The sequence below is a fragment of the Raphanus sativus genome, chromosome 3, assembly GCF_000801105.2.
Source record: "Raphanus sativus cultivar WK10039 chromosome 3, ASM80110v3, whole genome shotgun sequence".
Classification (NCBI taxonomy): Eukaryota; Viridiplantae; Streptophyta; class Magnoliopsida; order Brassicales; family Brassicaceae; genus Raphanus; species Raphanus sativus.
The window spans coordinates 23,468,952-23,482,896 of NC_079513.1; the positions used below are offsets into that span (position 1 = coordinate 23,468,952).

Sequence of the window (13,945 nt, forward strand, 5' to 3'; positions counted from 1 at the left end):
GGCTTGTGTGACCAATGTCATTCGGCTATTACACAATTAAATCACATTGCCAGCAAACAAATAAGAGGGTCATACGGCCAGTTTGCATTCTCTTTAGAAATTTACTTTCTCATAACTCATCCATCACTTAATCAACTTATTTGATTTATAAATCCCTTGAAAATAGTGGGATGGAAGAGTGCATGGTTTAGCCATACCATATGGTATGCTACATCGACCCATGCGATTTAATGGTCTAGTAGTACCATTCGGTACACATCCTCGACCAAATAAAACGGATCGTGATTTAGCTGCACTGTGGTGCGCATCATCCATCACCGGTGATTGTGGATCACCGTGGATCATCGAGGATCACCGTGGATCACCTTGGATCACTGATCATCGTAGATTATCGCGGATCATCGAGGATCATCATGGATCATAGATCAACGCGGATCATCGTGGATGATCACCGTGAATCATAGGTGAAAAATCTAGTTGCACCTGAGGGTGAACATCATCGACCATTGATTTTGTTTTATGGTCTAATCGTACTTAAGAGTACGTATCATCGACCTTTACTTCATATGGTCTAGTCATACCTATTGGTATGCATCATTGACTTAAAAGAAAATCATGGTCTAGCCACACTATGGTGTGCATCATCGACCAAAAGATGTGGAAAACATTAACCTTATGTTTTGTTTGGACATATAGCGTGTCATCCTTAAAGGGGTATCACTTGTTGTCCATACAAAACGAAAGTCATGTAATCACATGCTTTATATTTTAGGATTTAAGGTTTCTTAAAATCAGATTTAAACTTTAAGGATTAGGGTTTAAAATTCAAATCTGTTTTTAGGATTAGGTTAAACATTGACCTTAAATTTTGTTTGGACATATAGCGTGTCATCCTTAAAGGGGTATCACTTGTTGTCCATACAAAACTAAAGTCATGTAAAACTATTAAGGGTTTAGGGTTTTGATTTTAAAATAAACAGAACTAAAATCAACCAAATCAAATCGCAAAATTTTTAAATCGGATTTAAGATGAAGAGAAGTTTGAAACCCGAATTGCTTGAACCACAAGTAAAGATTAGGGTTCTTGAGATCTTACCTTAATCTTTGCCGATATTTTCTCCTTGGTTCCTCTTTTAGAAACCTTAAATAATCAACAATGAAAGTTTCAAAGTTGGATTAGTATGAGATCTAAGAACAATAGAAATCGAAATTAAGAGAGATAAGGAGTTGGCGGCTATTAGGGTTTTGGATGATCTTTGACGGCGCGGCTTGCACTGGGAGGTGACGGCGCGTCTGGAGTCGGATTGATGCGTGGTCTGCGGCGCTGGATTCGTCTCGTCAAGAGCTTCAATTTGATATATTACTCGCCGTCTGGATCCTTACGGTTAGGGAGATATGACGGTTTAAAGTTGCGGCTGAAATTAAGGTTTTTGTGGTCGCTGGATTTTAGCTAGGGTTTAGAGTCTCGTGCTGATAACGTGTTGTAAGTAAAGAAGAGAAGAGAAGAGAAGAGAGGAATTGGTGTGTCTTATTCCATGAATAATGATCTACTTATATAGGATACAATAGCTTGGAGACAAAGCTTAACTTGGAGTGGGGAACAAGTATATCTAGAACTTTCCATATGGACATCACTACAATATTTATAACAAAAAAAAACTTCTCTTGACGACTCTCTTCGTTTGAAGTAGTCAAGTGTGTGTGAAAATTAAGAAAGGTCCCACGTAATATGATTGACGGATACTCCACGGCGTCATCACCATTTAAAACATGCCAGAGAAGACATTAATCATGTTCAGTTGTTTTGTTTACTAGATCTCCATTGAATCATTCTTTTGCCGACCCGACCAAACATATTTTGTTAGTTACGAAATAATGATGTAATTTTAAAAGCAACAAACAAAATAAAGTGCCAAAAAGCACTAGCCGTTGGGAATCAGTCCGATGTCTACGTAAAGTGACTACATCAAATGCATGAGAGCATGATGCTTGCAAACTTAAATAATTAAAGGATGAAAAAAATACAAAGAGTCAGACTATATGAATACTAATTTCAAAAATTCACTATAAATACTACTAGTTTCCAAGGTTAAATCAAGAGGAGGAAACAAAAGCTCTTGACTAGTTTCCAAGGTTGCCTTTTTAAGAGCCCTCAGGCTTTTCATACTGCGGAAGTTCTTGAGGTGGCTGCGGTTGCGTTTGTGATTTTTTGTTGTTGTTAAGTAAGTTTTTGGCGTATAAAGACCCGAAAACGATGACCTGATCATTGAATGAACTTTGGTTAGTCAAAGTATCAAAAATATAAAAGCCTTATAGTAATTAAAGTGCCTAAGTTTATAAACGGATCTATTAGTGGAATCTGAATGTAAATGAATAGAAGATATACATACCGATCCAATACACTGCTCCCAGCTAAGCGGATGAGAGAACCAAATGCATGAGAGCATGATGCTTGCAAGCTTTATTTGGTTAAGACAAGGATTGTGTTAGCAACAGAGATGGATGAGTCGGGACTGAGATCGGGTTTGTTTGTCTTTTTACCTGTCTTGTGGTCATGATTGCAGCGAATGTTAGAGCACCAAATGTTCTAATGGTGTAAGAAATGAAGAACTGGCTCGCCGTTGCAACCTGCAACATTAGTTAGTCTCTGGTAAGTTCAGTGGGAATCAAAGAGACCAGAGAAGAAGATATATATAGATGTCATCTTGTGAAGCTATTAGACTACGTGATACTGTGTAATGAGTGAGCACAAGAAGAGAGGAAACTTAAACTTACAGTGGAAAGCAGAGCGATGTCTAGTAGACAGTCTCTATGCCGCGAAACAAAATCAACAGCTAGTAGCAAATGGCCTTGCAATACAAGTCCTACAAGAAATAATAAAAAAAAAAGATTTACAGAATGATAAGCAAATAGCATAAGCAAAACATAATAAACAAACAAGTAAGAGTCTCTCACCAGTGAAACTGAGAACACAAGAACAAAGTGTGGTGTAGAATATTTGATTATGTATCTCCATATTATATCCTTTAAATAGTTTGTCTTGGAACGTGCTTGTAAAGCCATCAAACCTGTTTATTTAGCCAGTTATCAAAACACGCAATCATGATTCAAGACTCGTGAGTAAGTAGTAATAACTGACAAGAAAGTATCTCAGAATAATCAATCACTCAGTGTAAGGAGTGGTAGCAAATGAAACACATACCCGAGATAACCAGCCATTAGGGAAACACCCCAAACAGTATTTTCCCTTCCCTTATTGTACGGACTAATATCATCTCCAGCCTAACAGCTCGGATTTTACATAAAAACAAAATCTCAGTACGTACATCTTATGTTGATTGATGTACTTTTATATAACCCAAGCCTTTTACCGGGAAAAGGATAAAGACAGAACAGCCAAGAGTCACCAAAAAAGCCACTAGATAGTCAAACCCCTTGTACTTTTTCTGCATGATGAGAGTTCCCCATACCTGTTTTCAGATCACATATATAATAAGAACGGTGCTGCTAAAACTCAAATACTCTCTCTCTGCTGAAAAAGAAAGAATGTCACGGCTTACCATGACTGGTATCATTTTGGCACATTTTGCAAGAGTTTGGACTGGGAAGCTCACATACTTGAGAGCCTGGAGACATTACAGAGTGGATATACTAAGTTCACACATCAAGAGTCAGTAGAGGTGAAAGATTTGAAGAAAAAAAAGCCCTTACCTCATACTGGCATGTTGTGGTTAATATGTTAGTCACTGAAATAAGGCAATACTTGTAAACCGGAGCTACAGGATCCAAAACTTTCTTGCTTGCCTACAAAATTTGAAAAAGAAAAAAAACCCAATAAGGTTATTCAAACTTTGGTAATCATAAAGACACAAGTTGGGGTTATTGCTGGTATTATACCAGTAAAGCACCAGCAGAGACAGCAGAAGTAGTGAGGCGATTGCAGAAAACAAGAAAGAGAGAGTACTTAAAGAACTCTTTGTTCAATCCATAAGGAACTCTCATTATCTTCTCCTGCCACATTTACAAAAAAACCATCAAGAAAGTTACAACCTTTAAACCAAAGAACATAAACGGTACGTATGATGACAACGGAGACAGACCTGAAGAACACCGTAGATGACAAGTGTGGACATAATGCCGGAGACAGCGAATACACCTTTCCATAATTTGTTCTCCTTCACTCCGTTTACTGTTTCCGGCTCAGCCATGTTCCCATCCACCACCTCTCTCAATAACTATCGAATAACATCAAAAACCAAAAACGAATCATATAATACAAAAGCTCAGATTCGTAATGTAAGCGTGTGAAAGTGAAACTACACCTTTGAAGCTCAGAGATTTGGAACTTACACGACGAACCGATACGATACAACGGCCGATCTGATTAAATTGGAAAATATTAAAATTCTCCGGCGACTCTCCGACTCGATCCGATTTAGCTCCACCGTCCTCTCCTCTCTCTTTCCTTTAGCACTTTTTCTCTCTCTCTTTCTAGAGTTCTGTTCTCTGGGGTTCTGTAAGAATCCGCCACGTCAGCACTCGATAATACGCATGTCTTAAAATAACGAGTCAAAATGGTCAACGAGAACCTTCCAAACGAACAAGAGTGATGATGATGTTGGCTTAAGGAAGAAAGATAACAGTTTGCATTTAAAGCCCAGGATTATTTTAGGCCCATAAAAGCCCACGTAGAGTATTATTAAATCAGGAGCTCCCTTCTAATGGTCATTTCGTTTCGGAGTCCCACATCGGCTAACAGAGAGAAACAAGTAGCTGAAGTTGCACTATAAATGAAGATCTCCTTCTGACCTTAAAACACACGCAGCCATGTGGTGAACACAAAGCGAACTATTCTTTCGCCTTTTACTAAAGAATACCGTGTGTTCTCCATGCTAAGTGGCATACGCCTATTTTTGGAGGGTCCTGCTTTCGAGTGGGCCCAACAACATATAGTTGAATATTTGGTTTGATTGTGTCTTTGACTCTAAAACCGACTCTGGTTTGTTGATTGGTTAAGATAACAATCAATTTATATTTCATTCCCTCTTATCAGGGATTATTTTAGTACTGATGTCAATGAATAGATTGATGATGATGCCTGCTTAGAATCTTATTTTGTTCTCTGATCATATAGGCTGAATAAACTGGACATTCTAAATCTAACTTTGCCAGATAAAGTTCAGTATCTTTGGTCTGAATTGGAGAAATATCATAGCGAACACTGTGGCAAACATTCAAATCGGTTAGGTTGTATGGATCCATGCTCTGCCTTCTAATGCATCCTACTATCAGAGTCGAATGGTTTTTGTTAGTGTTCTTAAGAGTATCAAGTGGTTATTATTAGTTTGGGGGATATAATCATATGAGCAAGTTAAATCATGTGTACCTGGATGGGATAACATATCGAAGTATCCTTTCAACTTGATTTTTTTGTTCTTTGATAGGGTAATAACATAATTAAGCCATCACATCTAAAAGCAGTATATGTACACTATGATGTATCACCTGAGATAGGTTATAGCCAATAGGGACCCCTAGCGGGGCAAGTTAAATCATGTCGAGGATATCTGAATATCTGATCATCAGCACTCAAATCCATCACTCAACTATGACATAAGAAACATCACTGTTTCCATGACAAGCATTTCTTTACGCAAAAGAGATGGGCGTGTTTTTTCTATGTTTGATATATACATGTCATCTTGTGGAGCTATTGATTACATGATATTGTGTAATTGTCTGAACAGAAAAAAAAAAAAAAAAAAAAAAAGAAAGAAAGAGGAAACTGAAACTTAAACTTACAGGGGACAGCAGAGCGATGTCGAGTAGACCAATCTCTATGCCGAGAAACAAAGTCGACAGCTAGTAGTAAATGGCCTTGCAATATAAGTCCTAGGAAAAAATAAGATTTACAGAATGATAAGCAAATAGCATGAATTGACCAGATTGTGATCACAGAGCTTTATGCTAAATACATTAAATCTGAATATGAGAAACGTGGAACAAAATGAGAAACAGGGGAAGCTTAGGAAAAGTTGAGACTAATCACATGTTAATTATCACTAACTTATGACACAACTCCAGGCTAGTAAATCATCAGCTTAAGGTTAGATCAGGTGTCATTGCAGAGGACTAACAGTCAAAATAAAAATAGAGCTTAGCTTCTTTTTTTTTTTTTTGAAACTCAAAATAGAGCTTAGCTATTATCATAACTAAGTGAAGAAATCATTGGTCCAGTGCCCAGAGAAGATGACAGTGTCAGAAAACGATGCAACTCTCGCAGTGAAGATTTTCTGCAATAAGTAAGAGTCTCACCAGTGACACTGAGAACACAAGAACAAAGTGTTGTCTAGAATATTTGGTTATGTATCTCCATATTATATACTTTAAACAGTCTGTGTGATTGTAAAGCCATCAAACCTGTTAGATAGCCAATTACCAAATGCACAGACAGGGGGATTACGGCTCTTACTCAGTTACTCTCTTGGTCTCTCGATGCCAAACCCAGTGCATGTGCATCGTATCAGAGAGCCGGTCACAGCGAAGTTACTGGATTTGCAAGTCGGCTTGAAGGAAGAAAGATAACAGATAGTATTTAAAGGCCTATAAAAAAATCGCACGATGGTATTACTAAATCAGCAGCGCCCTGATAATGGTCCTTTGGTTTGAGAGTCCCACATCGGGTAACAAAGAGAAATAAGTAGCAGAAGTTTCACTATAAATAAAGATCTCCTTCTCTGATTGAAATCACGCAGCCATGTGGTGAATACAGAGCGAACTATTCTTTCGCCTTTTACTAAAGAATACCGTGTGTTCTCCACGCTTAGTGGCCTACGCTTATTTTTGGAAGGTTCTGCATTCGTGTGGGCCCAACAACATTTAGTTGAATTTTATAGCTGGTGTCCTTGACGTGTCTCTAAACCGAATCTGTTTCGATGTTAGGTGTTAAGAACAAATTTTTTCTTTCCATTTTCGCATTTACATTGTGGTTTACCATTTCTCATTCATGATTATTTTAATACTAATGTGGTCAATGAACAGACTGATGATGATTCCTGCGGATAGGATACTGTTAGTTTGGGGATATAATTATATGAATAAGTTACAGTGTCGCTTTTATACTATTGAGCAAACTGTAGTTTATTCGGTTTTCTTGCGTCAAGACTAATGCTCTTTGTTTAGCTGTATTACTCGTACAGATGCTACTTACAAGAACAATCTTTCTTTTTGATCGTTATCACATTTCGTATCCAGATTTACATGAGATAAGACCATTGCAACCAGATGTCAATAATCCACTAGTTGAGCACATGAACACTTCTCATCACTAAAACAGCACGTAGTTACACTGGATAATTGCTTCTGAGGACGGATTGAAAGCGAATAGGGATACTTACCGAGGCAAGTTAAAGCATAGTGAGTATATCTGCTCATCTGCACTCATATCCATCACTCCGCTAGACATAAGAGCAGACATCACTGTTTCATCTACACTCTAAAAGTATCTCTCTCAATCTACTCTAATCACTGAGATAAACTTGTATTGGCATTTCTCTGCCTTACTATAAGTAAAAGACTGATAGAGACGTGAAGATCAATCGAACTCACCTCTTTTTATTATGCAGCTTCGACTCGAGCATCGTTCTTAGCTCGGGCTAAAGAATATGAAAAACGATTACATTTGTTGGTTTCCACTCGGCCTAAAGGAGGAAAGACCGTAGTTTGTATTTAAGCCCAATCTTATTTCAGGCCCATAAAGAGTTGCGCCTTTGTAGTGTGGTCCTCTCGTTTAAAAGTCCCACCTCGGAGAACTGGGAGAAATTAGCAGTAGAAGTAGCTCTATAAATAAAGGTCACCTTCGCAACGCTTCAATTCACGCAGCCATGTGGTGAGCACAAAGCGAACTATTCTTTCGCCTTTTACTAAAGAATACCGTGTGCTCTCCACGCTCAAGTGGCATACGCCTATTTTTGGAGGGTCCTGCTTTAGAGTGGGCCCAACAACAATCAGTTTAATTTCTTTTGGTTTATCCTTGCTGTCAACTCTAGATCGGCGGCACGGTTTAATGTTTGTATTGAGAAACCAATCAATTTTAGTTGGTTTCATTCCAGTTGCGAGTATAAAATAAACTATATTTGCTTTGAATTCGAGAATTGCCACATAGATTGTGGTAAAATTCAGTCGTATGTGTTCGTTCATGCATTGTCTTCTCAGTGGTAAGTAATGGCTCCTAATATTATAGTCGAGAGGTTTTGGTTAGTGATCCTATAAGAGCATCAAGCGGATATGATCACTAGACCAAAGTTAACAGTGTCACTTTTCTATTCTTAGTAAACAATAGTTTCTTCAGTGGTCTTCTTCCGTTAAGACTCTTGAGACTAATGTTTACTTGTACAAAATACAAATGCTACTTACAGGAACCATCTTTTTGTTTGATCGTGACAGGTTTCCTCTTATTAGATTTAAACGAGAAAAAACATTGCAATCAGATATCAATTATTCATTTGTTCACCACAATCATCCCCTAGTTTAGTCACAACGTATTATATTTTCTTCGCATAGCTAAAACAATACGTAGACTAGTTGATGTCTAACATTGGTGAAAATGCGTTTCCGGGACATACTGGAAGATAAAGAAACATGATTGAATTAGTTTATATGATTTGCAACTTAGCCCCTTGTTGTTAGTCTCAAATTAGGAGTGGTTCCACGGTTATATTTTATTGCTAGTTCTTAGGTTCTTTTCGTTTATTAGAAGTGGGATTGTTGCACTAAATGAATAGTTAGATAATTTCCTTGTGATTTTAAGATTCATATCCACTACCTTTTAATTTCTACACTCTTCCAATAAGTTTGGGTGGAAAGAGGATAGTCTAATTGGGTGTTTTGCTTATAAAAATTTATCAATGGATTTGTTGTGTGATACTTGAAAATATTAGTCTGGATATTAATTATTTTATTCCATTCTTGTTCTTGTTCTTATTAGTGGAGGAAGGTAAACAGGTAAAATCAAATTATGAAAGATATACATATGCTCTAATTGTCGCCTTCAAGTTATTATATTCCTATTAAAAGATTCAGAAAAATTGTTTGGTGAGAATCAGCCAGTCATAGCATCTTTGATCATTGCTTAATTTGTTTATTTGTGCTGACTATCAATTAAGCTCCCTTCTCCACTTTTTTGTTTGTTTTAAATTGATAAATTGGTTGCTTGCATACTTTTAAGCAGCCATCCATTTTATTTCCTTTTCATTGAAATTTAAAACAGTTTTTCAAGGAAAAGTTGAAGCTCTAGTCTCTAATTAGTGCCTCATATAATAAAGATATAAAAATGATATCTTACCGTAAAGACTGATTAAAAGAGTGGAAACTGATCTTTTCCATCATGGATAATTTTTTTAAGAAACAAATGCAAAAACATACTAATTTTACCAATAAGATGATTAAGCAGAAGAATACATTCTTTTTCACAAAGCTGGCTTGAGCTTTACAAGTCAAACCTATTTTCTTGATTGTTTAGCAGATGAATATGCCTTGTTAAGTCATGTTGGTACTTTCTTATTCCATTTTTCTTCCTTCACTCTAGATGGTTTTGATAATGGATCCTCACATCCTCTCATCAGAAATTAATTTCTAAATATGAATTATTACAAACATTCACAGAAAATTAAAGTCTACATTGCTGGATATGTTTTAACGTGTATTATACATGGTATCCATGAAAAAAGCATCTCTCTACGCAAAAGAGATGGAAATGTTTTGTTTTTGTCACTCATTCTACAAACTATAACATATATGAAGGCATAGGATAATGATGATGATGATGATGATTACACATGATATTAGTACAGTGAGCGGTGTTTTCTTAATGCAAGTCATGGGAAACTACTGCAGTTGCTTGATAACATATAAATATGCTGCATATATAAACATTCAAATGAATCAAGTCCTAGAGTAAAGACGACCACGGTGATGATCTACCATGTTCAAAACTGAGAGGAAACTGATCAATGGCAAAACAAGACATCTTACTATCATCTGCATCCATGTTCCATATAGACTCCATGGAGCTTTCCCATGCTGGAGAAGCCAGAGGAGGGAAGTTCAAATAACAGCTTTGCTCAGAGTAGTAGATGTCTTTCACCGGTTTGATAATGTTCGCTCCAGATTGGTCAATCTCTCTCCATATGTCATCCATCGAGTAGTATCCATCTTCACATTCTTGATTCATTTTCCCATTAGATCCTCCAGTGTCTTGAGTAGCTGCAGTGGTCATAGATGATGAGCAGCAGTTTGAAGATGAGGAAGTTGGAGACATATGTCTCTTCTTCTCTTGTGCCTTCTTCCTCATATGAGTCCTCCAGTAATTCTTTATCTCATTATCGGTTCGACCCGGCAATTTCCTGGCGATTTTCGACCACCTGCGTATGAAGAACAATTCAAAATTTCATACAAATTAAAAAAAAAACATTTTTAGGGTTTCTCTGTTTCTTGAAGATATCTTCTGACCTATTTCCCCATTTTGCGTGAAGCTCAAGGACAAGACGCTCTTCTTGTGGAGTCATCTTACCACGTTTGAGACCAGGATTTAGATAGTTAACCCACCTTAACCTGCAACTCTTTCCTGTTCTGTTTAAACCTGCAGCCAAAACCAGGTCATATCTTTTAATGGAAGGTCCTTTCCAAAGACCAACCATTTTTTTACCAAAACGCAAACCCTATACCTATTCTTATGTTTCTCCCTCCACCTTCAAACCTGACACTTTCGCTACGAAATCCCATCTTCGATCTCCGAACATGTGGACAAAGTTGTTCAAGAGGATGTCCTCCTGTTCTGTCCACGGTCCTTTACGATATTCCTCTTGCACACTCTTCATCTCTCACTCTTAACTCTTTTTTTTCTCTCTGAATCGAAATTTATTTCTCAGTTTTGTTTTATGGTAGCCTTTGGCAAACTCTAAGACCAATATTTATATAAGAGCCTACTTGAACACTAAGTAGTTGTGTCTACACAACGCGATATAACACTCACGTTATTAAAATTCTCTAATGATTTGTTTTTCTTATCTTTACCGTCCATATGGTGGATATTAGATTATGCTGATGATAATGTGGGTCCTGTTTTATGATGTGATCAAGCCATTAGAGCATACTAAAAAAATAAAAAAACAAAGAAAAAATGGTCGTGAAAGAGAGATTGATGTATTGATGTAACACTCCCACTAACTCTGCCTTTTTGTTTGTCTTTTTGTGTGTTGCAATAAGAAGACTTTCTTATATTTTCTTTGGCAGATCCCAATAGTTTCGATTGCACTATCTCGCTCGAGTGTCAGTAAAATATTCCATAACCAAACCAGAAGAGGAAACAAGGTAACCTATGTAATCCTTATTATCTAAGAAAAATAAGTAGACAAATCTTTTAGTTTCCTTTTATCATAGGGTTTTAATAATATGGCAGAAGTACGATGTGTGTGAGTAAAAGAAGGCTATAGTCATTTTGGTAGTACTATTTCTGGTGAGGTTATGGTTGTAGTCTGTCCCTTAGCTTTATTAAAGTTTGATCAAGATATCATTGGAGAAGCTTATAAACGGCAAATAAAGAATAGAAAAGGAGATATAAAATCTAAAGGCACACTGTAATAAAAAATAAATAAATCTAAAGGCATATATCAAAAGGAGGTCGAATTGTTGTGAGTGTTTTGATAAGTGGCCTTTTGTATATAGCAGCAGCACTTGAGACTGAAAGTTGGATACTTAGATATTGCTTTTAGGATTAAGAATTCGTTCTAAACACCCAGCTAAACTATTTATTTAGACGAGGAAGGCCAATTTGTTCTGGTTTTGCTTTGTGATTTGCCTCTTGGCGATCTATCTTCATGTCTGAGAAAGTTTAATTTTTTACTCCATAATCTTTGAAACCTTATAGATATTTGTTATTTTGTGGTTAATTATAGGAATGCCAATAACCTTACACATATGGTTATGTGTGTAACTTATGTGGTTTACATCTTTTATATATGCATGAACTAAAGTAGAGTAATGAGGGTTTCTGACTTGTGTCTAAGTACCTGTGTGCTGGTCCATTGAAGCAGAGAATACAGAGTATATATAAATTCTCCTTATCTCTGTGTATATCTCTGATTGGTAAAGAGTTCCCAATATTATTCAAATTGTTTTGTTCTGTGGAAAACTCTGAAAATGACTTACAGAAATTAACATGAGAGAATTATACTAAGATACGTTGAAGCAAAAATATACCCAAGCACTAAAAAGGTTCCAGTTTAGGTGTGTATATGGAAAACTCGTGGATCAGAATATCCAACTCTATTGAAGTTCCGTTCTGATCCTATGTTTACAGCCGTAAAAAATTCTTACTGATTACATGGCTATTTGGATTTGATTCATAATAATTGCATCAACTAGGTCATTACTAAAGTAGATGGTCGAGAGGTACCATTAATTAGCCCTAACATTTAGTAACAGGATTTGGTTATCCATCTAATATAATTGAACATTAGAAAAAAGATTGTTACTATAGATGGTCTTTTTCACATGTTCCCCCCCCCCCCTTAAAAACTATGTGGTTGTGCTTGTTATGCTTTAAATATCATATTCGGGGTTCTAATGTTTTTGCCTGTTGCTTTCATATTCTCGAGTTGTCCATTGTCCATTGTCCAATAGCGATTATAAAATTGTACACACCACCACAATCGGAAAGCTACTAGATATTGTCATCGCGTAACAGTTACATTAATACATTTGGAAAAATATGATTAGTAGAGGTTTGTTTACCAAAAAAATAATAATATGATTAGTAGATGACTGAAAGCGAAAAGATCAAATAAAGTAAATATTAGTATTCTTTTGTTAGTTGGGTTTGATCATCATCATATCGAATGTCCTCAAAGTTGTAAATGGGAAGTTTGGGGACCGCTCTGCACAACTTGATTATAATTTTTGGAGATTTTTCTTATTTAGTTTATTTTCTCCATTTTAATATTTTAGTAAAACATATTATTATTATTATAAAATAAATTTATTTTATACAGTTATATTATTTATTGTAAATGTATTTATTATTAATTATAATCTAGACGGATTAGTAGGCTGCATAAATTACGAAGGCCAAAAACTAAACCTTTATATACCGGTGTTTAACCTATGTGGCCGATTCAAATAAAGTTTTTTTTTTGTAAACTAAAAACATTGTTTTTATCTATTATTATATGATATTATAAAAAAAATTCTCATAAAGAGTTTTAGTTGTGTAGAACTGTTCGAGAATTGGCCCTTCTTTTTCTTTGGGAGTTGTCTTTGTAGTGGACGTCCCAAAATTCTAAAGAGATTAGAGTGAAGTAAGCAGACATGATATAAGACTTGAGTTACGTGGATGCAACCAATTCCTCTATGGCCAGTTCACTAAAGTAATATTTTCCCCCTTCAATTCCTTTGGCTCGTGACTTGCGAAGGCATACGCACTTACCATTTCAAGATAAGACCCTTTTGGTCCCACTCCCACATTATCTTTCTTTCTATTCTTTCATCATAACATAACTTCAGAATCCTATGATTTGTATACTTGTTTTTAGCTTGTTTGGTTGCATTGCATGCGTGATGCGTCTCTACTTTCTGTAAACATTTTCCCTGCATGCCTACTTGTTAAGAGCATCGCGCGGACTCTGGATGTTCTCAAGATCATATTCTCTTAACGTTAACGTACGCAATAATTTATGATCCATGTATGGGGAAAAATGTTACCATGAACAATAGAACAATGCTGCTTTAGGATGGGAAGAGACTTGTTCCAAGCAAAAAAAAAGGGAAGCGACTTGCACACAAAAAGACCAAAGGCTGTCTTTTCTAGCTAAGGGTCCAATATTCGATACCACTTTAATAATTTTGAACGATTATCTAACATTAACGAGTTGGCTAATACTAGCTAGTT

The 13,945-nt window shown here is 36.3% G+C and overlaps 2 protein-coding genes and 3 non-coding genes across 7 annotated transcripts; 3 read left to right on the plus strand and 2 right to left on the minus strand.

Annotated features, from left to right (window-relative positions):
• Positions 1-1,983: 1,983 nt before the first annotated feature.
• LOC130509397 (UDP-galactose/UDP-glucose transporter 5B) lies at positions 1,984-4,539 on the minus strand. 2 transcript variants are annotated; one of them, XM_057005303.1, is made up of 12 exons: positions 4,351-4,539; positions 4,101-4,235; positions 3,898-4,011; positions 3,712-3,804; positions 3,561-3,626; positions 3,372-3,470; positions 3,203-3,282; positions 2,956-3,068; positions 2,776-2,864; positions 2,542-2,628; positions 2,391-2,459; positions 1,984-2,259 (listed from the first exon to the last, which is right to left on the minus strand). In XM_057005303.1, the coding sequence occupies exons 2-12, from the start codon at positions 4,206-4,208 to the stop codon at positions 2,143-2,145; spliced, it is 1,035 nt and encodes a 344-aa protein (XP_056861283.1). In that variant the 5' UTR covers positions 4,209-4,235; positions 4,351-4,539; the 3' UTR covers positions 1,984-2,142. The 2 variants fall into 2 exon arrangements, with proteins under 2 accessions (XP_056861283.1, XP_056861284.1); XM_057005304.1 differs by having other exon boundaries at positions 4,323-4,539.
• A 284-nt stretch (positions 4,540-4,823) lies between these two features.
• Positions 4,824-4,941, plus strand: LOC130510334 (U5 spliceosomal RNA). The gene has a single exon (XR_008944007.1). It is a non-coding gene; the product is annotated as a U5 spliceosomal RNA (small nuclear RNA).
• A 1,812-nt stretch (positions 4,942-6,753) lies between these two features.
• Positions 6,754-6,871, plus strand: LOC130510336 (U5 spliceosomal RNA). The gene has a single exon (XR_008944009.1). It is a non-coding gene; the product is annotated as a U5 spliceosomal RNA (small nuclear RNA).
• Positions 6,872-7,879: 1,008 nt separating this feature from the next.
• On the plus strand, positions 7,880-7,998 carry LOC130510339 (U5 spliceosomal RNA). The gene has a single exon (XR_008944012.1). It is a non-coding gene; the product is annotated as a U5 spliceosomal RNA (small nuclear RNA).
• Positions 7,999-9,878: 1,880 nt separating this feature from the next.
• Positions 9,879-10,969, minus strand: LOC130510211 (transcription factor MYB59-like). 2 transcript variants are annotated; one of them, XM_057006633.1, is made up of 3 exons: positions 10,757-10,969; positions 10,510-10,639; positions 9,879-10,421 (listed from the first exon to the last, which is right to left on the minus strand). In XM_057006633.1, exons 1-3 carry the CDS (start codon positions 10,875-10,877, stop codon positions 9,950-9,952), a joined length of 723 nt encoding a protein of 240 aa, XP_056862613.1. In that variant the 5' UTR covers positions 10,878-10,969; the 3' UTR covers positions 9,879-9,949. The 2 variants fall into 2 exon arrangements, with proteins under 2 accessions (XP_056862613.1, XP_056862614.1); XM_057006634.1 differs by having other exon boundaries at positions 10,725-10,938.
• Between the last annotated feature and the right edge of the window lie 2,976 nt (positions 10,970-13,945).

Excerpts from the sequence above, each read along its gene's own strand:
- LOC130509397 (XM_057005303.1), bottom strand. The coding sequence starts at position 4,208 with ATGGCTGAGCCGGAAACAGTAAACGGAGTGAAGGAGAACAAATTATGG. Across the intron at positions 4,012-4,100 it reads TCATCTACGGTGTTCTTCAG|GAGAAGATAATGAGAGTTCC; the intron begins GTCTGTCTCCGT and ends TAAATGTGGCAG. Across the intron at positions 3,069-3,202 it reads CTAATGGCTGGTTATCTCGG|GTTTGATGGCTTTACAAGCA; the intron begins GTATGTGTTTCA and ends CTAAATAAACAG.
- LOC130510211 (XM_057006633.1), bottom strand. The coding sequence starts at position 10,877 with ATGAAGAGTGTGCAAGAGGAATATCGTAAAGGACCGTGGACAGAACAG. Across the intron at positions 10,640-10,756 it reads TTTCGTAGCGAAAGTGTCAG|GTTTAAACAGAACAGGAAAG; the intron begins GTTTGAAGGTGG and ends TTTTGGCTGCAG. Across the intron at positions 10,422-10,509 it reads CACGCAAAATGGGGAAATAG|GTGGTCGAAAATCGCCAGGA; the intron begins GTCAGAAGATAT and ends CTTCATACGCAG.